Genomic DNA, 22,600 nt, shown 5'->3' with positions numbered 1-22,600 from the left:
TCCCCAGGCACCTGAGCAGGGACTGAGCTTGGCAGGACTCCTGTTGGGTGCTTGAGCAGAACTGCTTTAACCAGAGGATTGTTATGCATGAGGTCTGCTCACCTGTTTAAGAGGAGCTTTGGTACACTTTTAATTTCTTGCTATTCAGGGTATGGTTGTTAATTTACATTTATTAAGGAAGGTGTTTGATTTGGCCCATGGCATGCTTCCGTAGTACAGAGATTAATAGTTTGTCTAGGATAAAACAATAGGATCTGTTAGCCTGACCTGTGATAGATATGTACTTGATATTTTGTCCTTAATCAATAAGTAATATATTTGCAATCTATAATAATGTGTCTTTGAGCTTAGCATAGATTGTTTGAATTTAAGCATGACTGAGATATTTATCCCATGCAGTACTTTAAAACTTACATTCACTTAAGCCATTTTGTAGGTAGTTATTTTGTGAGACCATCAGAGTAAACAGCTGCCTCTGCTTACTCAAAGGCGATTTCTGATTATTTTGTGCCCAGAAGCTTCTCAAGTTTACAATTTCTATTATCTGCTCACTGTCTTTAAGATAGTGATTATTTTCAGTAATTCACTGTAACTTTGTCTACCATAGGTGTGTTACAGAAGTAAGAATGCTTATATTTTATGAGATGGTTATTTCCATAAGCAATGTTAGTGTGGTACAGAGCTGCAGACTAATAGGTGAATTGTGGAAAACATGTAAATGTATTTTTTTATTACTAATCTGGTTACATTTTAAGAGAAATACTGATAGCTTGCAGCAGGCAAACATTTCTAATGGTGGAGATAAGACTTAGCTGAACATCACGGTTTCTATTTTAGGGTCTGTCTTGCTTAGACCTGCAAGCTGCAGTATCCATAGAGATGCTGTTGCCAGCAGTTGAGATGTACACATGTTGATTAGTGTTTCCTAATTGCATTTAGCAGTGTGTCTTCATTAAGGTCCTGTTGAGGACAGAGCCTTAAAACATCTTGGTTGGGGCGTGTGTTTTGCTAAGCCATCCATTCCTGCCTAATACAAGCTTCTCTTTGCATGAAAAATATATGGGCAGCATTTTCAGAAGAGCTTATGGCTTAGGAGCTGAAATCTTATTGCAGTGAACTTTAATGAATATTAAATCGCTTAAGGGCGTCTAAAAATTGTAGCTTTTTGTTTCTAGAACTTCAGTAGAAATAACAGCAGTGGGGGGTTGGATGTTCCTAAGGCTTCACGGAGAGCCTACACTGTCCTTGCTTTGCTTTGCCTTCTGGTAAGTAGATGTTTTTAGGTTTCAGTATGGCTCATAACACAGGTTTCACTGTCTAAACTCCGGGGTTGCAAATGATTCTAGATTATTTTCTTAAAGGGGGAAAAAAAGGCATAAAGTGGAATTGTGACAGGTCTACAGCAGCTGAAGACTTGCAGCTGTCTGCTTCTTACATGAACATGTACGTCCCCGTGGGAATCTGTGCGTCAGTACACAGTGCTACATACATATTCTCAAGTCAGTAATAGAATTCAGTTACAGATTAGCAATATATAACTCAGTAACAGAGTCAGTAAACCAAACAAGTAAGTAGTGATTAGGAAACAAAATAGAGCTAAAAATAAAATTCAGAAAGTAACCAGAAATATAAAAAGACTCTCAATTTCCTTTGCTTTCATTTCAGTGTATTTTTGGACTGCACATCCTTTAGGCTGAGAATCTATCTTAATTGTTGATCTCTACCAAGCTCTTATTGTGTAATATGTAGGCTTTTGAGAGACCCTCTTCAGTCTTTCAGAGTTTTCCTTATGTACTTAATTTTTTTTGTGGTATATCTGGGGTTTTTTTATCACCCTGTTAATGCAGGTTTCAAATATAGTTTCTTTTAGTCAGTCTCTTTTCAAGAGGGACAGTGCAGTCACTGGGAGACCTCCTGCCTTTGTGGTATCTAATAATCTGGCCCATGGAGAAAGAGGATGGTTTCATCCTTTGGCTTGGAGTGTCGATCAAAGAAAGATCTCTTTTTGCTAAGATTTGTTTTTTTTGGACTCCTTTAGCCTTCATATGCATCTTGAGAGAATGAGTAGTAGCCTCAGTAAAAAGACAGGAGGGAATAAGAAGCAGTCTGGAATGATGGAAATTACTAAAATAAAGCCCTTGTAAAATTTTAGGCACAGGGTTGCCTGGTATGAATTTGGCAGAAGTAGAAGTGTGATTGAACAAGAAATAGATGTTCCTTCAGAACTGAAAGCCTGACCGTGTTGTCTTTATTTCAGTTCAAAAATAGTGCAGACCTTTGAGCAGAGGCGGCAGGTGACCCCCGGGGACACGGGTGGGCAGGAGCCATTGATGGCCGTGTCCCAGGACAGAACTAGGACACCTCCCTGCCACCAGCCTCTGTTACAGTCCGTGGTCTGTGGGATACAAGTGGTTTATAAGGGGTTTTAACCCGAGCTGGTTGTGTAACCCATCTAATAGGATACATCCGTTTTCCTCTGCCAGCGTTTTTGGTGGTGGCTTTCTCCAAAACCACGTTGTTCCAGAGTGGTGCTTGAATGCTGTGAAATCAAGGCTGTGTTTTCCCGTCTATTCGTGTATGAATTGCATTTAGTGATAGAAATAATCATAAATTCTGGTGAAACCATTCTAAATAAAGTAGGGGACAAATGGCTGGCATTCCAAAGGTCAGTTTGCCTTAAGGAAAAGGACAGCCCCAATCCAGGGACAGAAGGAAACTTCTGTGCCCATCACCTATTACACCACCTTCCTCATCATTTCCCACGTGCTCTTGCTGTGGACTTTAATAAGATATTGGGAGAACACTGAAGAATGAAGGCAAACAACTCTGAGGTTTCCAATAGGCATAGTTTCTTGATAATCTTTGCAAGAGGCAAAGAAAAAGCTGGAAATAATTGGAAGTAAAGCTGAGTAGAAATTCATAAAGAATTTCATGTTGTATGAGTTGAGGTAATAGACAACACAGAACTATAACTATATTCTGCTTCTGGACAAACATTGTTGTCCTTACAAATGTGCCACACTTCCCAGAAACTGCTGTGCTTGGAGTGCTTGTCTGTGCACCTGCTCCCCAGTCCTGTGTGTTTCCTCTGAGCTTTGCAGAGTGCTGAGCTGTATGAATGATAATTGTAGTTCTCCTCCTCCAATTTCTTACCCCCAGAGTACCTGCAGGAAGAGTAAGAGATTATGCAAAGTGTGCGATATGGTGCCTTTGTTCCTATCTTTAGTGTAGTTATTGGATGTGTAGTTCCAAGGATGTTTTCCCCCTACTGCTCAACTAGTAGCTACTGATGTTGAAATTGTTGTGACTTATTTTGGTGTCTACTTTTTTCCCCCCTACTCATTCCCTTTTGTCCTTAAAATCAAATGCAAAACTGTGGAGTCCATACTTTGTGGGAACAGAAGGCATTTATCTGAAACTCTCAAAAAATCTGTGGTTTGGTGCATCATTATTATACTGGTTCTCTTTTTGATAAGGTTGTTGGAGTTGTACCTTATCAGTGGGCCAGGTTTGAGGGTAGAGTGGTGTGTTATGGGGCTGTCACAGCTTACTGTGTAACTTCAGTTTGCCTAGGTACTTTCACCTGGTCTGACTTTATTTCACTTCTGTTAAATCTGGAATAAAAAATAACAGGTTTTGCCTTTCTGCTTTTTGTCACTATGTTGGTAGGGCAGCAGTCCTTGCCTTACTTCCCATTTATACAGCACTACTTGGTGCTGCCATGGGTTATGTCCTTCAGGCTGTGATAACAAGTAATACTGCCAATAAACTTTGCATTCATTTCACTGCAGATTGGGGACAGAGTATTTTGGTTTAGCATATTCATGCAAAAGCCTGTAGTGGACTGGTTCAGGATAAATTTAGCTATTAAAGAAAATAATTTTCTCCTTTATTTGAACTAAGGCTTGCATCTTAAAGTGAACGCATTTGTTGTCTTCTCCATTTGGATCATTTGTGTGCTCTGTACAGTTACTGTGGCACCCATAAGTGTTAATTTGCTGAAAATGTTTGAACGCCATTTCAACCTGAGTGCAGCACACTCTGAAAGCAAGTTAAGATGCCTTTATCTGTGCCATGAGAGCCAGAGATTGCTGGTTTCCTGAGCTGAGACTTTCAGCTATATCTATATTTAAAATATTAAATATGACTTTTACTCCAAGGAAGGTAAAGATGTAGCATGTAGTGCATATGAGTGGGGAACATGTCAAAAATACGGAGGTTTAGATAATGATTTGTTTCTGGGGTATTGGATTTGCCTCCAGGCAGATCGACTAAAAAGCTTCATTTTCCTCCTTTATTTCATGTTCATGCTGTATTTATTAGGTAAATAATAGCAAAGTCTAGTTGTGCAGTACATAAGCTTTAATGAAAATGTAATTGACAGTGAAACCTGACAGTTGTTACAGTTAAGAGAGTTTGTAGTGGAGCTGCACACAGAGCATCACTTGCTGCTCCTGAGGTCACTTTAGAGGGAAACCCATGTGTGGTTCAGGTGCATCTGCTTCTTGCTCTGGCTCAAGTTGTGCTTTTGAACCAAGTAAAGCTTAAAATCACTTTATGTTCTTTTCCTTTAACACTCCTGTGCGAAGGTGGCATGATGTGTCCTGAACATTTTGTGATCCAGTGCTTCATTCTGCAAAAATGTGCTAAATCCCCATAGAGCAAGTAGCAGTTGGGTGCATTTTAAACTGGGGTGGGGTTCCTGGGCTGGAACAGGGCTGGGGGACCTGGACGTGTGTGTGTTCCACTCCATGCCCATGGACCAACCTCCTGGCTTTGGCATGGCTATTCATGGCTCAGCAGATGGCGAGGCTGGGGATGGATTGGTCAGGCAGCTCCTGTAAATGGGGTTTTTCTCACCTGCAGAAAAGTTCTAGGGGAACAGAGACTTGTACTGTGCTGACTTCCATTCAAAAGAGCAGATACGCAGGGAGTTAAAGCCTGGTTTTCATTGTATGAGGGAAACCTTTGTGAATCTACATTTATTTTCTTTGAGAGGTTTTGTTTGTTCTTTTGTCATCGTTTTTCACGAGATGGCTGTGGGACCTCTGCCATGGCACCATTTGTTTTCACTTGTAAAAGCAAACAACTTGCAATGCTAATTAAAGAGCTTTTTTTGATGAAGTAAGAGCTTTGCATTATTTATCTAAACTCTTTTTTATGGGAGAATGTTCTGAGTTTGTTCATTAATGAACACTTAGAAATAATATAAAATTAGACCTCATTAATTCTTCATGAGGTGTAATTTGCCATGATCATTTTTCTTGGCATTTAGGTGCTGTGAACAGTTCATTATTCATAGTGAACTTTTTTGACTTCTGAGTCCTCAAAATGGATATGTCTGCATGAATTTTCTGGGGTTTAGAATTAATTTTTTTTCAGATTTTGATTTTAGGAAAAGCTTGTTTGTGGTATGTTTAAAAACACTTCTTTAGTGCCTATAAATAACACTTATTCTTAAGATTCTTAATTTTGACTTTTTTAGTACATACCAAATCAGTTTGTTTATTGTGGAATATGGTCAGTGGAGTACACATAATTCAGATAACAAGAATAGGTGCTGATTATTTGCTGAATGCAAGCTCCTTTCAGTGTGCATGTGAGTGTACAGCCTCAGTTCACCATGCAGACCTTCTTTTAGACTGCTGAGAAATTTTGTAAATATAAAAAAATGTATATTTACATTTATTGAGCCATTGGCTATTGCTTATGCATGCAATAGGGAGATAAGGCTGTCTTAGTCTGTGGGTAGTTTTCCAAATGATTCATTAACTGTGCTTTGTAATGGTAGATGGATGTCACACATTTACTGTAATAAGTGAAGATTAGTGTCAGTTACTCAGTTGTAATTGTAATAGTTCTGTTTATACATACAGGTATTTATTTGTGTTATTGTTGGAGCTAATATTTTAGCAGGAATGAATTGAAATTAATTGAATTAATTGAAAAGACAATGGAGATGTGATGGAAGTATTTCTGAAACATTAGTAATGTAGGAATTGCTCTAATGGGTATTTGTGGCAGATACTCTGTGGGAGTGGTTTATACCAAGCCTTTTGGTAAGCAGTGTTTTGCAAAACACTGGCAAAGCTTATGTTGTCTTCCCCAAAGCGTTTATTTGTGAAATCTGTCAAACTAAAATACCTCATACTTTGCTGATACATTACCATAGTGAGAAAAGTAGTACTGCAGGAAATCGTCACTTTTAAAAGCAGCAGTCTGATGAAATACATGCACAATTTGAAACATGTAACTTACAAAATCAGTGTTGAAATTCTATCACAGATAGTATTTGTCAATGTTAGAATATTCAGATTATTGGTGGCTGAATGATGAAAGGTCTATTAACAATAACTGCAGTTTCTTCTTCAAAGATGCTATTACCCTGTATATAGAGTAATGTATTGTGGTATTGGGAGTTTGGCAAGTTATTGCCCCCCAAAAAATAAAATGCCTCTCTATACCAGTACCATGTGAATGTCATCACACATGGCATTTGCACTGTAATATTTCAGGACCGATAGTAACTGCCTAAATTGGGTCAGAGAAGGTCTACAAAAAGTGATGTTTCTTAGAGCACAGATATTGGTAATTTTACTTGCTTATGAAGGTTTAAGAATACCTTCAGGCATAACAGTATATTTTGTTTTTAAAAAAATTAACATTGAGGTTAAGTCACTCGAATTTTCAGCATTTGTTATGCCTATATCCAGATGAGCCCTTGATGAGTTAAGCAGACTTAAGGCCTTCTTTGGTATTTTAGTAGAATTCAGTTGCAGCCCAATATTTTCCTATATTAAAAAAAGTTATTGCCAGTAATTAAAGCACAGTAAGTTAACTGTGTGCCCTGGAAACTGGAGTATTGATTTAAAAACTGTTCATATTGTGATACAGGCATTGAATTAAAAATTTAAATCTTAGTGTTGTGGATAGAGGAAAAAAAATACAGCAACTGTCATGTTGAAATCTATTTGAATAAATGATGTTCTTCTTATGTAATGTGCTGACTGATGTGGAATCAACAGCTACTTAATATTAAAAACAGTGCTTGACAATAAACATCCCAGTGCATGCACACTGAACTCTGCCCGGGGTTTGAGCTTCAGGCATGTCGAGGACAGGACTGAATGTTTGGAAAGGAGAGCCAGGGCTCACCTTTTTGTTACCATTAGTAGTGTAAGTCTTTACTCATGGCAGGAGTCAGTGTGCACACCTAAAGTAAGTGTTATTCATTTGTGCCTGTGAGGACTTTGAATGCAAGCTCTGCTATGAAACTGCTTCTGCACAGAAATCACTCTGTAAATGCGGAGTTAAAATTGTGCAGTAAAATAATCTGAAATCATTTATCAGAAATACTTTTAATAATTCTTCAATATTTCTCTCTATCCATTATCTTTTTTTAATATGCATATAGAAAATGGATTTTCAGTAACCTATGACTTGGCAATAATTTGAAGGCCAAGTAAGTGCCTTGGTTTTCCTTTCCACTATTAAAAAATCAGGAAAACCTAATTGGAGTTGAGAGTAACTAAGAAGAAAACCTGGCACCTGGTGCAAAATTATTTAGTTTATGCTAAGGTACTTTGAAGTACATGAGGAAATGTACTTGTTCAGGAACAGATTTTTACCGAGCAGCTTACTCTTAATGTTCTGAATGTGTTAAAAGTCTTGGGTTGAATTCTGTTCCTTTGCTTGGTGGTGAAGGTATATAAATGCTGAGAATTTAACTAAAAAGCATTTGCAAAATGTCTAAGTAGGACACCAACCAGTTTGAAATTTTGTTTTCTTTCACAGATTTTAAAAGATCCAGGGTTATTGTCTACCGCGGGGAACTATAGATAGCTTTTGAGTCTGTTGCTAATAATAGCTGATGTACCTTCCTCGGTGTGTTGAGCTGAAGTCCTGCTTCTGCTGAAACTGAAACCAGTGGTCTGGTGTTCCAGCCAGCTCCAGAGGGGCAGGATCAGTCCCTACAACTGCATCTTACCTTGTGGGGTTTTATGTTGGGAAGAACATGGTCCAGTGATGTAAAGGCACAGGGGGAAGCTGCCGTTAACCATGTCAGCTGCTTCACTCATCCCTCTGACTGCGCGGTAGCGTCGGAACTGGGATTTTTTTTTTTCCCCCCAATTTCAATCCAAGTGGATGTGGCTGCAGCCCGTAGGAGCAGGGCTGTGCTGAGCTGGAGCGTGGCCGCCTTGGGGTGCAAACCCCGGCCCCGCAGCAGCTGCTGCCGGCGAAGCTCAGAGCCCGTGCCCGCCGTGGGGTCACCGAGGTGCGGAGATCAAAGGATGATCTTCCAGCTGGAATCCCGAGCTAAACAGATTTAGCAGCATCTGAAGCGTTTAAGTAGTGCGTGTGAGTAAATACATGGATGGAATTAGATTGGAGAAGGGAAGGAATTATGGCCGGTGCCGGGTAGAAGGGGGAATCTTGAAGGAAGAGTGTGTGGGGCTGGCACAGCTTGGCCAAGGATGCCAGCAGTACTTGGTGCCACGTGGCTGGTAAAATTGGCAGGGGGATTCTGGTTTGGATGTGCCCATGTCTTTCAAGAAGTGACTATTTTTGTGCAGTTTATTTTCAAGATGATTCTGCTGTGTGGTTTTAAGGCATTTCTGTTAAGCACAATGTGGCAAGGCTTCTTTTTATTTAAAAGCTGTTAAACCAAGTAGCTATTCCTGGGCTTGATAATAAAAATAATGGTAATTCAAAACTTATTTCCATTGATAAAAAAGAGGGTTATTTCCTAAATGAGGCATTAAACTAACACTGAAGCATTTCAATTAAAAAAAAAGACATGACCAGAATATAACCTATTTAGACTCTGAACCACCCTCACGCAGTTAATTTTAGAATAGACACCCTTTTTTTTTGGTGTGTGTGTGTCCCCATCCTCCTGAATTAAAGGCCTAATTTGTCACAACATGTACCTCCCTGGATTTAAAAAAGAAAGCAAATTAAGTCTTGAGTAATTATAATAATTACAGCATCGGAAGAAATACCAGGTTCAGAGTGTGTGGTGCCTTAGCCCTCTGTTCTCCTGTGTTTGTCCCTGTCCATGGGCAGTGGAATCTCCTGCCTGGGGCAGCGGTTTGCATCGTTGGCTCTCTGGTGGATGGAGGCTGAGCCCATCCAAGGGATGATCGAGTGAAGCTGCACCTCACAAACTTCACAGCAGGCAGCAAAAGCCACCATTTGCATTGCTTTAATTTATCCAGATTTGAGACTAAGATGATGCCCTTCCTTTGACAGCACTGCTGAGAGTGCTGAAGCCACGGTAGGGGCAAATTATATAGAAAAAGCTTGAATTACCCAGGTTTTTCTGCTTCCTTTGTCTGCCAGTGCTGTTTTGGGATGAAAACTTGTGTTCTACAGATAAACATGCAGCCAGCTTTGCTCACGTGATGGGCGGCACTGGTGACAATGGGGCTGCTGTCCTGCAACACACTTTAAGCTGGATTCTTATTTCTCCCTTTTTGGAAAGGTCTGTTTGAGTCTCTTCTGTGAGAACTGGAGTTCTGTGTTTTCAAGGTTGATGTGCTTGTTACAATTCCAGCTTCTACTGTGCCTGATAAGCCTTTCTTTGATTAAACCTTTTTGATTGTAGTAAATATCTGAAGACCTTTGTATCTGTGAAGATTGCAAATCCAGGGCTTTATTATTTAAAGGTGTCAGTTCATTAGTGAAAATATAGGTGGAGAATATAGGTCATCTCTGGAACCAGTAAATGGTATGTCTTGGGACACCAAGTTTATTAATTGAAGGCAAGCTGAGTGACGACACGGTGCAGATTGACTGTGCCTGGTTAATGTTGTTGTCATTGCACTCTGTGATACAGTTATTAAATAGGTAAAATATTTTACCTTTTCATATAGAGCCATACACTTACTTCATCTGATTTAATGGAACTATAATTTTAATTATGATTATTACCTTAAATTATAATTAAATTTATGTGGTTTAAATTTACATTTGTGAAAATGGCTGCGTGATGAAAGCAGGAATCAGCTTCGCATTAACAAAAAAAGGTTTTTTTAACTGCATCTTAGTATATGCTCACAGCCAAAGACTAGCATGACCTACTTTGCAACAATAACAGAGGAATCAAGCCGGGTTTTTTTGTTGAAGTATCTAAATTGGCCATGAATGCTACCTACTCATTCGTTTGTGAGTATCTTTAAAAATAGCTATTGTATCTATGAAACTTAAGGGAGGTTTTTTTCCCTTTTTCTTTTATTTTGCTATAGATAATTAGCACCATGGAGCCTCAGGTGTCGAATGGCCCTACTTCCAATACAACCAATGGACCCTCCAGCAACAGTAGAAACTGCCCTTCCCCCATGCAGACAGGGGCTGCTACAGATGACAGCAAAACCAACCTCATAGTCAACTATTTACCCCAGAACATGACCCAGGAGGAGTTCAGGAGTCTGTTCGGGAGCATTGGTGAAATCGAATCCTGCAAGCTCGTGAGAGACAAAATCACAGGTAAGAGCTTTGTGTTGTGGGTTTTGCCTGCATTGGGGTCAGCAGGACCTTGGTGCTTGTATTGCAAGTGCTAACACAGGGAACGCAGCAGATGCAGTGCTAAACTTCAGGAGCAAGCCTTTAGTTTTCAGTGCTGCGTGCTGGATCTAGAACAGCTGAAAAGCCCCTTGTCTCTCAGTGTCTGCAGATCTGGGGGAGAAGTCTGAACATTGCCAGTCTGCATGTGTGTTACACACTGTGCAGCTTCTTGCAGGAGAGCTTAGACAGTGGCCTTGCTTTCCTGTTCATTCTCATTTTTATTTAACATGGACTTGTCTGAATGGCTTGGACCAACTGACGATTCCTAATTCTGACTCTCTGCCATTTGAGCTTCACCAAACCCTCATTAAATTTCTGCTTGTTTAAGAGCACTGTAAGGTGAGGTGGTCTGCATGTCCCTCACAGCTTATTGACCATGGTGTTCTGCAGCAGCAGTGGGCTGTTGTTGAGACATGCTGCCCTGGATTTCATTCAGACACCTGTAGATAATAGTTAATTAACTCTGGTCCCCAGAAACATTTTAGTTTGTAGCCATCCTTTTTCGTATGAAGTTGCATTCCTTGGTAGGTGCCTTCAGAATCCAAGCCTCCGATGGCAGATGCTGCCTCAACAAGGAGAGGTGCCTGCACTGTCACTAGAGGAGGTGTGGATGGGTGCAGATGCACCTTGCCTAATCCACATCCTCGCTGCCACAGCCAGGAATCCACTGGTGCACAAGATGGGATGAACAATCAGCTTTTATAGCTCGCTTTATAGGTTAGTTTTATAGGTTGTGTGTCTACTCGCACCGTAGGTGGGAGCAGCTGAAATTTCACTGCTGTTCAGTGCATCACCAGTGCTGTTATGTTTAGCACAAAGAGCAGCAGCATTGGGAGGGAAAGGGTTCCAGAAAAGGAGTCAGCTCCCCTCAGAGGCTCTCCTGGCAACTTGGGTGTGTGCTCTGTGGGAAGAGGCACCATGGGAAGATGAATTAAAATGCAGATCTTCATACCTGCTTCCATAACATCCTGGCAGCCATTGTATTGGCAGCATTAGGATGATCTGCTTAGTGCTTTTCAGCATGCAATGCTTCTTTTTTTATTTACTTCCTGACACACAGCAATGCTCTGGTTGAACACGAGGCACATAACAAATGGCAGTAGCTGCAGGGCAGCTTGAGTCCTCACAAGTGTAGTCCAGCAGAGCTTTCTTTAGCACGTTGACCATGATGTATCTATTGCAATAAATCTTCTGATTTGGACACAGCTTCGGGTGCTCTAAACAGAAGATTGAAAAATGGAATTGACTTTTATTTACTTTTTTTTTCTACAGACCTTTGTTTTTCTTCTAGCCTGAAAATAATCTGAAAAATTTAACAGCAGGTTAGTTCAGTTATTTCAGGCAGAAGTGAAACCCTCATCTATAGGTGCCTAGCTTGAATTTTGATCTTGTGTTTCATGAGCTTTTAATTCTTTACTTTATTAGCTTTTACTTCTTTATCCCTCAAATTTGTGGTGATATTTTTATAGTATATTTTCAAGACTTAAGATATTTGGTGTTGTTTTCATAGGGAATGGGTTGTCTTTGGACAGACAGCCATTACTTCATCAGCAAGGAAACAATGTTTTTTGTTTCATTCCATTTCCAGGCTTTTGTCTTTGTTTCAAGCTGTGAAAAATTTGCTATATGATCTGCTGACATTCTTGGGTAGTTTTTTGCGTATGTTTTTTCTTTCCATATAAAGTGTGTAAATCTTTGATCGCTAAAATAGTTTAAAGGAACTGTTTTTTAAAAAAACTTACACAGATATCTTGAGGACATCACCCCTACGTGTTTTAAATGGTGATACAAATACGAAAGAGCCAAATTTGCGGGGAAAAAAATTTCTCCAAAATCTGTGCTGTTTTTGAAAACAGAATTTCATCTGCCAATGTTTTCAGGCCTGTTATCAAGGCATTGTGCAACATCACTGAATTTGGGGATGCCTGTTCATTCCTCACATTGAATTCAGAGTTAGTAAATCAAATGTAGTCCTCTGCCAGAAGCAGTTCATGTTTTTAAGATTCTTAGAACATGGAGAGTAACAAAATGGAAATGCACTGCGGTCATACCCAGGTCATCTTTCTGGATCATCATGTAAGCTTTTCCTTCATTAGGCCTCAGGATTGGGTTTTTGGGAGGGGTGGAAGTTTGCCAGTAGGCTACTAGAGGAATCATGGCCTTTTCAGGGGTTCTTTGCTTTTTCCTTATTAAAAATCAATAGAAGTATTTTTTCTGACAGTGAAAGCTGTGTTGCAAAAAACCCCTATTGGATTCTTAAGCTATTGCTGAAGCAGTGAATATGTGAAACAGTTTAGATTTTGTCTGCTTTTGGATTTTTCATTGTTTCTGTTTAAAATCTTGTGGCTTTAATAAATCTAAGCTAAGCATGGTCTGTTTTGTTATGCCTTTAAACAAATGTGCTGTTCTTTCTGTTAAAAGTCTGGTTTGTCTTCATATAATTGTAAGTTTGCTTCTTTCTTGCTGGGCTGAATTATCAGGCAAATCAAAAAAAGTCAGAATAAAAAGCTGTGGAGAGAGCTTGCTTCAAGAAAAATAGAAAAGGTCATAAACCAAATAATGATTAAAGTTATCCTGGCAAAACCATAGTAGAAAATCCCAAATGAATTTCTGAAGGTAGCATTGAATTGGCTCATGTAGGAGATTGTTTTCCCTGTCAAGGATCTGCAAAGTTGGGTTTGTTTTTTTTTTTTTGGAATGATGTTGAGTCTTTTGAAATGTTTTTTCCAAGGAGTTAAAAGGTATAGAGAGTCTGTTTAAACATACTGGATCTCTCCAATAAAATTCATGACCTGAATTCTTTTATTAATTTTAAATTTGGTTAAACAATGTATGACAGGAATAGTCATCTGCTCTAAGTCTTTTTGCAGTCTTAGAACAGTAGTAGGAGTTTTAATAAAAATTGGTTTGTGAAGTTGCCCCCTCGCTTTGGAAAGGCACATGTTAAAACAAGCATATTCCTTTACTAAAAAACTATGCTAATTTGGTAGTACACCACACTGAGTTGAATAGGAATGACAGCTTCTAAGACAGCCTTTAATTTGGTATTCAAAACCAAAATCGTAAACTTGGGTTTTGTTTGGTAGCTTCTCAGAACAGGCAGGATATACAGTAGCATTTTTTGAAGATGCTAATGACTTGAGAGAGGAGATGGAAGTCAGGCATACATTTTAATTATGGGGGAGGGGTTGCAATAGCAAAAATGGTTTGGGTTTTTTTTTTTTCACTGCAGAGATTTTAAGGGAATGAGACAAGGAAAAACAGACTGAAGATAGTTGCCTTCATTTGGCAGGGGTGTTTAATAAAAGCAGAACTTGTGGTTGTAAAGTGTGCTTATTAAATTCTTCATTTACACTACCTAATTAATTCTAGCATTTTAAATTAACAGTGAAACTGGTCCCTGCTGTACCGTTTCATAGCTACAGCATATTTCGTCCAACAACCCAGTTGTTCAGGTTTAATCAGCTGCGCTCAAAAAAATGAGAAGGAACTTGGGTTTAAAAAAAAAAAAGCTAAGTGGCATAAACATTTTAGAGCAGCGTTAGATGGGAGGAGGTGAGTTCAGGGAGGAAACCTATGGCTTCAGATGGGTGTGAGGGAGGCTCAGCACTAACCAGAGATGCTAAGCTAGAGAGCGTTGCAGATGCTCTTTATTTCTTATTTTGTCTGAAGAAAACCAGTGACAAATATATCCATTGCTTGAGGGAGAGGGCTTGAATTCATGAGAATTTCCAGAGAAGAAATACTGAACTTGTTTTGTCCTGTGTTTGCAAACAAAAGATCCAGTCAGTGTGGTGTCCGTCAGACGCTGTAAGTGCTGCTGGCCCTCTGAGTTGTCCTTGTTGTCATAGTTTGTGTGGGGGAGAAGGTGATGTTTATTATTAATTTTTTTAATTCATTTAGTAGCTTTTGAAATTCCTCTTTTTTGTTTGTTTCTTTGTAACTTATCCAGGAACTTATATCTTTGCATCTTCAGATGATTGGTATCCAAAAATCTTTGGCTTGCAAACCTTTCGCATCTTGAAATGATCCAGGAGCACTGTAAAGCAGAATGTTTATTGATACAAGATTTCTGTGCATCCCTTAAGTTATGGCAGGGTTTGCATAATTCTGCTGTGTGGTACAATTTGGTGTTCTTTGCATGTATAATCAGGAACTTTGTTGTTCCTCTGCCCAGAATGTAACTCTGTTGGTTTTGGTTTTATTTAATTGTTCCTTTCTGAATTTGCAATTCCTTTAAGATCACGTACAAAGACCAAAGTTTTTCACTTTAGTTTCAGTTATTTATAATAGTACTGATGCAGCCTTATATTAAAACTACAGTTCAGAAATAATTGTGATATTGTAAATATAATTTAAATATCGGTGAGTGAAAAGGAGAGAAAGAAATGCTCACTGCTTTACCTGTAGTCCTGTCTAGAAGTCATGGATTGTCCACTCCTTACTCCTTGGATGTTCAAGCATAGAATCCAAGAACCAAAACCTACTAAAATGGCAGAATCAGAAACCATGCAGCATTATGAGACTACAGGAAGGTACTCTTCACGTGAGAAGTGTGCAGTGCTCATTCTTCTGTGGAAACCAGTAGATTGTTGACCTGGGAAGGCTGTTCTGCTCCTTCAATCCAGAAGTTTGTCCACACTGAGCTAAGTTGGTATTGTTAGAAAAAAAAATTTTTTTCCAACTTCTCTGTAAAGTGAGAAGCCCATACTGAAAAGGTGCTGCTGTAAAAAGCAGAGACCCAGATTTTATTTGACCAAGTGCTCAGCAAGTGATGGGGAGCTAGTGTGTTTCTATCTTGAATATGCTGTTCAAAGCTGCATGTTGGCAATTTGCTGACATTTGAAGCTTAATTTAGCAACCTTAATTTCAGCATCTGGATTTTGTGACTGCTTTGAAAGCAAGGGATGGAGAAGGTCTGTATCCTCAGGAGTAGAAGCCATTAGTTGCACATTATTGATGCCCAGGGAGACACTCCCTGAGCTTTCCCTGGTAAGCAGACATCACCTAGTATTGGCCCAGTACAAAGCAGCCAATTTTATGTATTTTAATTGGAGTTTTGAGGCATGATAGAGTAGATAAGCAGGAGGTCCCTGTGGGTCCATCTGGGTTGAAGTCAAAGGAGAGCTCTGGAATCTCTTCCTGATGTAAAGACACAAAGCAGAAGTGGGACTAATGGCTAAATTTAATTACAGGGAACAAGCCTTTGGTAATGCAATTCATGACAATAGGTAACCACTGCATGGTTATGTCTGCAGGTGAAACACTTAGGCTGGAAATTGCAGAGATATTAATAAAATTGTGCTGCTTTGTCAAGGGGAGAAAAGATTTATTTTTATTTAAGGGAAATAGTTCAAAGCTATTTATGCTTAGAAGCTGCAGATAGAACATGTATTCACTAAAAAACTCACCTACAAAGGCTGGTGATGTTTCATCTATCTTTTCTTTCAGAATTTTGTAAAATGGTGTGCCAAAAGTGTCCTGTGGAAAGAAAAAAAGGGTCCATATGCAGATAATTATAACTTACAGTGAAATACAGCATTAGGGTACTGATCTGAGATGACTGAAAGTCTAATCTGAGCATAAACTACTTCTGCATTTGATGTCCAATTCACTGATTGTGCTCTGGAAGTGCCTTCCATTTTGAGATATTACTGGTTCCAGCAGTTTTCCCCACTTAAAATACATTAAACAGATAGGATTATAGAATGCAGGGATTATGTTAGATAAGACTTATAAACTCTTTAGAAAGTATGTAAACACTCATGCCTCATGGCATAAGCCCACCTAATAACAGGGTTTAGGAGAAAAATACCTTGTAGAGGTAGTTTATTCCCTTGTTGACTTGGAAGAGGTTTTTAGTAATTCTCTGTAAAGCAGTGGTAACTAGTCACTGATCTCTGGTCATTTATTTGGCACAGGTCTTGTTGCATTGGACTGAGTGTTAGCAGCAATTTCATTGCTCTGGTAGAAGAGGAGAATTAACACAATCATTCAGAACTGGGAAAAAAAAAAGCTTTTGTACTGTGGTGTTCACCATAAATTGAATATATATTTCTAGCATTTGGCTTGATTGCACTTAAAAGCCATATTTAGTAGTGCCCCTCAAATTGACTGTATAGGGAATCTCTGTAAGAAGCATTGGAGCTCCTGCATTTGGCTTCCTTGAAAGCGAAACACTTGGTATTTGCTGAAATAGGAAAAGTATTTATACAGCGGAGTACTCAGCTAGGGTTCTTTTGTCTGAAAAAATAATACCAAATTAAGTGAATTGCCTTAGGTTTTTCAGGAAGTGACTGTACGTTGGCCTTAACTGTATTTATTAGGAAAAGGAGACTTGTATGGAAGTTACTTCTTTGTGTTGAATGCATAGACAAATGCAGTGAGGAAAGAGTGGTTAGAGCAGTATTAGTGCAGCTGAAAGTCAAGTGCCCAGAGAAAGCAGAAGTCTTAAGATAATGTCATTTGGATCTGAAAAGAAAAAATTCTTTCTGCTAATCAGATGGAATACAGACTACATTTTATTTTTTCATTTTGTGCAGAGAATGAAATATTAAAAGATATAGAAAACCAGACATGTTTCAGAGTCTTTTAAATCTAGAATTATTTTTAAAGGACTAAATATATGGCTCTGAATGTTATTAAAGACCTTTGATAAATTGATCTTAATTTCATAGCCTGGTTATTTTTATAGCTTATTTCCTGAAGTATATTCTGTTCTGGAGCAGAGATAAACGTAATTTCCATGTTGCATATCCTATTTTAAGGCCTGCAGATTCAAGACAATCCCCAAATATTGATTATTTTAATGAACACTTGCATTAAGTATCTGAACTTAGCACTGTGGGGGAGGAGACACAGAAATGGTAGCGGGTTTCTCAGTGCTGGATCTGTAAAATGTTTTTTTATGTGGTTTGATGTCTGTGCTGAGCGCTGAGGAAAATGGTCAAATTAGCATCCATCATTTTCTTTATCACTTCTCTGCAGTCGCCTGGTGCAGACTCTGTGCCGGCGACCAAAAGAATTTTGATTTCTTGATTATTGGAAAAAAGCAGTTGAAATGAGTGTTGGGGCAAATAGGCAGAAAGCAAGCAGGCATGACCCTTGTGCTGCAAGAGAGCTTTCTAATTAACTTCACCAGTTTCAATCCTCAGCTGCTTCTGAAATGTATTAAACACCTCTAATGCATATTTAGAGTATTCTTCAGTTTTTGCTGCTTGGTTTGAGTAAATACCACCACCTTCCCATCAAGCTCAGTGTGGTAGGATTACCAGTGTGATTTTCCTCAACAGCACAAGCTCACCTACACCTCTGAAATGAGTTCCTGATGCAAGGTTACTTACGAGGCTTTCCAGTGTGTCTGCTTGACCTTCTACTCTGAGCCTTTTTTTCCATCCCTGGTATCACCTGTGTGGAAGAGAGCTGTCTACCAGGGAACAGCCCATGAAATGGCTCTGGTGCAACCCTCTCTTTATGGCACTCCACCCTTCACTTTTAGTGCTCTCTCTCCTTTTTGGATCATTCTGCCCTTTCCTCAAGAAGCCCAGAACCTGTGCTTCCGCACTTAGGCACAGCTGCTTCTCTCTAACTTTTTCTTTTCTTTCTTTTTAGCCCAAGAAGTAAGGGGAGGAGTGTTCCAGAAAAGCTCTGGGAGACTGTCAGCCACTAGCAAGGCACTCCCTTCCAGCTGAGGCAGGGTCCTTTGGGGCAGCAGCAGACAGCACACCCAGGTACCTGTCAGGGCTCCAAGGCTGACTTCCCCAGCATTTCTCCATTCCTGCTGCTCAAGGAGTTCTGCCCTTCAGCCACACATATGAGTAGCAGCACAGCTGTACTGTGGCTGTCACCTCTGCCTGCCTCTGTCCCCATGCTCTTGCTACACAACTTGTCCAGAAACAGAAGTGACCTGTGTAAAACCATTCAAGGGCTTTGGAAAGCAATCTGCCTCCTGCTCTCCTTTCTCACAAGGCTAATTTTCACCACCACTGCGTTTGGAGTTTGTTCTTGACTTTCAAATGGTGTTCAGTAAACTCGTGACTAGGGTTACTTGACCTGTCTGCAGTAGCTGATTCTGTGAATCAGTGAGCCAGGGAGTCTTTGCCCCTTTTGTCTTGCAGAGCTGATCCATCATCATTTGACTTCCCCCTAGCAAGCAGTTTGTTTTCTTTACGGCTAAAAGAGTTCTGCCAAGGTGATCCTCACCTTGGCTTCTGGGAATGGTCAACATAAGATCTTCAAACTGATATTGGGATCCACTGCTCCTAGGACTGAGTGTCCTCAGCATTCCTGCCTCTCCTCTCTTTTCTGCTACCTCAGTTTATGGGCAGTGCCTAAACTGATCAAAGTCATCATTCAGGTTCCATCAGTACATCCTTCAGATTTTTACTTTTGGAGTTACTCTGTGACTTGAGGAAAGACCCATTTACATGATCAAGCCAACCTCTTTTCTATCTATTCGTCAAGTGAGATGCCATTTGTAGAGGGCGAAGTTCCTTTTGGGATATCTACTGCATGGAGGTCTTGCCTGGCCTTAAATCCTTTTTTTTTTTTTTTTTTCCTTTGCTTCCAGAAAACTTCAAAGATTCACTGCTTGGAGACTTAGACCACCATTTTAAATTGACTTACACTTAAAACTTCTTAACTTCTAATTTTGCTGTTAATATGCAAGGATATATGAAGAGGGTATTTTCTACACCCTTAATGCTGCTCACCACCTCTTTTCTCCTGCTTAAAAAAGCATGGTTTCTCTTGCTGCCTGAACTGGGAGTCCAGCAGCCTTTGTGTGCAGCTCTCTGGCAGTCCTGTGCTTAGAGTCAGCACAGATAACCATCTCGGGAATCTGGGCTATTGGAAGTTGCTCTAATGCACAATCTTTGCCAACAAATCTCTGGATTACATCAGCATTCTCTTCATGCCCTGTGCTTCATTCCTGGAACAGTCATTGATAGGGTACTGCTGCCTCTGGGTTTTCAAACCATTTGTGATACAGCCTGAGTTGTGTTTGGCCTCTTCTGCATCTCTCCACATCTATTAAGACAGGTTTTGCTCAGGTGCCATGTTTCCCATTTCTGTGATGCCACAATCTTGTGGTCACTCTCTACCCTTATTCCTGTGAAGTTCTGACTCTGTGAAAAGAGGGAAAGAAAGCATCATGGCCAGTCCATTTCTTTGGCTTTGCTCACTGGCTCTGCTCTGGCTGACTCACTGCTGCACGTTGTTGGATGTAACTGCTGTTCTCTGTTGTTCCTGAGCTGGATCCATCACTGACTTTGCAGATGTTGCTGCTTGTCCCTGCTAGGAATTTCAGTGCAAGTTACTGACTTGCAGGTGCTGCTGGAGACAGGATATTGAACCAGGCAGACTTCTGCTCTGACACAGTACTTCTGTTCTTATGACTCTCTTAGCATCTGCTTAATCAGTGGAATATATCAGCTTGAGGGGAAAAAGACTGAAAACTTACTATTTTTATTTACAAGAGCCCAAACTGCCTTTTTTTTTTCCAGTTAGATGGTTTTCAAGGGGTGTTGCAAAAGCAGATGGACAAAAAGCTGCGTCATACTCACCTGCAAGCAAACAAATGGCAACGTTGCCAGTGTGATTAATTGTTGCTGCACTGGAGGGGCTGCTGTTCCTGCAGTACAAGCTCTAATCTCCCTGCTGCCCTAATCAGATAATTGTGCTCGCACACATTTGGAAGCACCTTAAGTTAGGTATCAACAGGCTTCCTTCCTCTTGCTGCAGAATTCTAGGACCCAAAAAATAAGGCTGCCTCCTCCTTCCCTGGGAAGCTGTTGGCTGGATGGAGGGGGTGTATTGACTTTCCTTGCTGTGAGGATGGTAGGTAGGGCATGAGAAGATAGGACATGTAACAAGAAGTATTCTCCAGCAGTTCCTTTTTTAGACTCCTCTGTTCTCCTCCTTGCTGTATCTGTGTCATTTCTATTTACCAGTGCATATCTTTGCCCAGTTCTCTTATTTCTTTAAACATTTTCCTGTTCTGGTAGCCACTTCGTCTTAACCAAAAAAAAAAAATAAAACCAATAACCCAGCCCCAAACGTGAACAGCCTGGGAGCTTGACTGGTAACATATTTTTCCCTTATGCTTTTTGCTGCATTGAAATAGCTGCTCTGGTACCTTCATTTTGGTTGTTGGTAGTATTGTGGTACTCACTTGCTCCAGGTTAGGTATTTTACCAAACTGGAAACAAAAGGAACAAGTTGGTTTACCACCTTCTTGTTTAATACTGGGAAAAGCCTTTCGTAAGTGTTGTGTATAAAACTGCACTGGTTTTAGTGGTGGTCAGCCAACAATGGCATCAGTCAGTGGTACATCCAGTGCCATACATGTAGATAATGTCATAAGGGAAGGTGTTAGCTGATACAGATGGAATCTGCCACCTCGAAAAGAACAGAATTTTTATGCTGGAGAAAATTTACTGAGAAGCATAGTCATGCTAATATTCTTCTCAAAAAATTACCAAGATTTAGTGAAAGGACAAAGTAGTATGTGCAAACAAAGTCATAATATTTTCTCCTTGAAGTAGTTTTCATTACTTTTATTACCTGCAGGTACCTAAAAGGAATGTTATAAAAATTTGAAACCATACTTAAATTCATGTTCTTGCTTTAAAATTCCTGGAATTTCTGTCTTAAAGCTGAAACAAATTTGTGGTGAGGCTCCCTGCAGTCTATATATCAATGCATAGCAAAATTTTTATAGGTAGCATGTTTTGGAATATGATGAAGTAGCTTTACCTTTCTCAGCATCTTTCCAGCTGCTGTGCAAAGTAATCTACGTAAATCTAACTATTATAGATTAACCTTCTTAGCTGTCAGGTTGCAGCTTTTTATTTATGTTTCTGCTGATCAGATTAAAAATGCTGCAGTCACAAGTTGTGTTTTTAATATTAAATTTTGTATTCCGGTCTGTAATAAATTACCTTCCTCTGTGCATTGGAAAAAGTGGTTAGTAGAGCTCAGAGTTTAATTATTAGGCTGATGAGACAGAACAAGGTATTGAGAGTCATTGTTCCAAATTACTGTGAAATTTGTTAGTATTGTTGTGGCTTTTCTTTTTTTTTGTGTTTGACAAAGGCTGAGGTACAAAACCTTAAATGTTGCTGAATTAAATCATTTAATGACAAAATTACTAGGGCTTTTTGAATTTGCAGTCAAACATGTTTCAGATATTGATACTGCAATATAATATTATGTCCTACTTAATATTCTTGTTTTGCAAAACATACTCTTGTTTTTCTCCAGTTTTACGTTCCTCTGCCATTTCCTTTAGCCTGGAAGCATTACTGCCACCATTTCTACATGAAATGATTCCAAGTTTGATGATGCACTGGCATTTTCAGACGCTACCTGTGTCTTTCCCATGTTCTCTGCTTGCTTCCTTCTTATTGACAGAGTACGTTCTTGGCCTTTTAATAAAAATCTCTAGCCTGTGAACTGAGATTTTTGTTGAGCCAGGACTCTTTCCATTCTGCAGTTCTCTAACACTTCATGAAGGTAGAAACCTTGGTCTGTGTGCAGGCTCTGTCCTGGTTCTATCCTTCTGCCTTTCTTCTGCCACTCACTGCCATCATTTTCTAGTGGAGCTTCCTATAAGCTTTGGCTCCGGGTGTCTGCCCTTTTTCATACAAGTTTGGTACATTTGCACCAGCACTGTGTATGTGGTACAGCATGGGCTCACTGCAGTCTGAACTTGCTGTGCCTTTAGTTGAACCCTGACCAGTGAATAATCACTCTGTTCCTTTTGGTTTGCCTAAAGCTTCTGGTCCATTGTTCAGTATTAAATTTTTGGCTGCATTCTGCTTTCATCTAAATTTCAGAAGTGCCAGCATTTGGGATGATATGCAGGAGGGAAGATATATCTGCTGTAGTGAAGCCTGTGCCTCTTCTGTGACCTGCTGGCTCATGCTCTTGGAGTGCCTTTTCTCTTTGGTTCCAGGCTGTGATTCTTTCTACCCTCTTGTAATTTCATCCTTTTTTTGAGTAACAATATTAAATGTAGCACACTTCTAATATT

At 39.7% G+C, this 22,600-nt stretch overlaps 1 protein-coding gene across 9 annotated transcripts in view; it reads left to right on the top strand.

Moving 5' to 3' along the window:
* The window catches only part of ELAVL4 (ELAV like RNA binding protein 4), a 65,117-nt gene that overhangs the window by 12,169 nt on the left and 30,348 nt on the right, over window positions 1-22,600 (top strand). For all 9 annotated transcript variants that reach the window (XM_083867447.1, XM_083867445.1, XM_083867448.1 and 6 more), the window contains exon 2: window positions 10,248-10,488. In XM_083867447.1, the coding sequence (XP_083723573.1) occupies window positions 10,248-10,488 (241 nt within the window). The remainder of the gene's footprint in view (window positions 1-10,247; window positions 10,489-22,600) is intronic.

Source organism: Zosterops lateralis (assembly GCF_965231275.1).
Source record: "Zosterops lateralis genome assembly, chromosome: 9".
Classification (NCBI taxonomy): Eukaryota; Metazoa; Chordata; class Aves; order Passeriformes; family Zosteropidae; genus Zosterops; species Zosterops lateralis.
The sequence above is the reverse complement of the archived record's forward strand: the minus strand, read 5'-3'. Positions and strand labels throughout refer to the sequence as shown.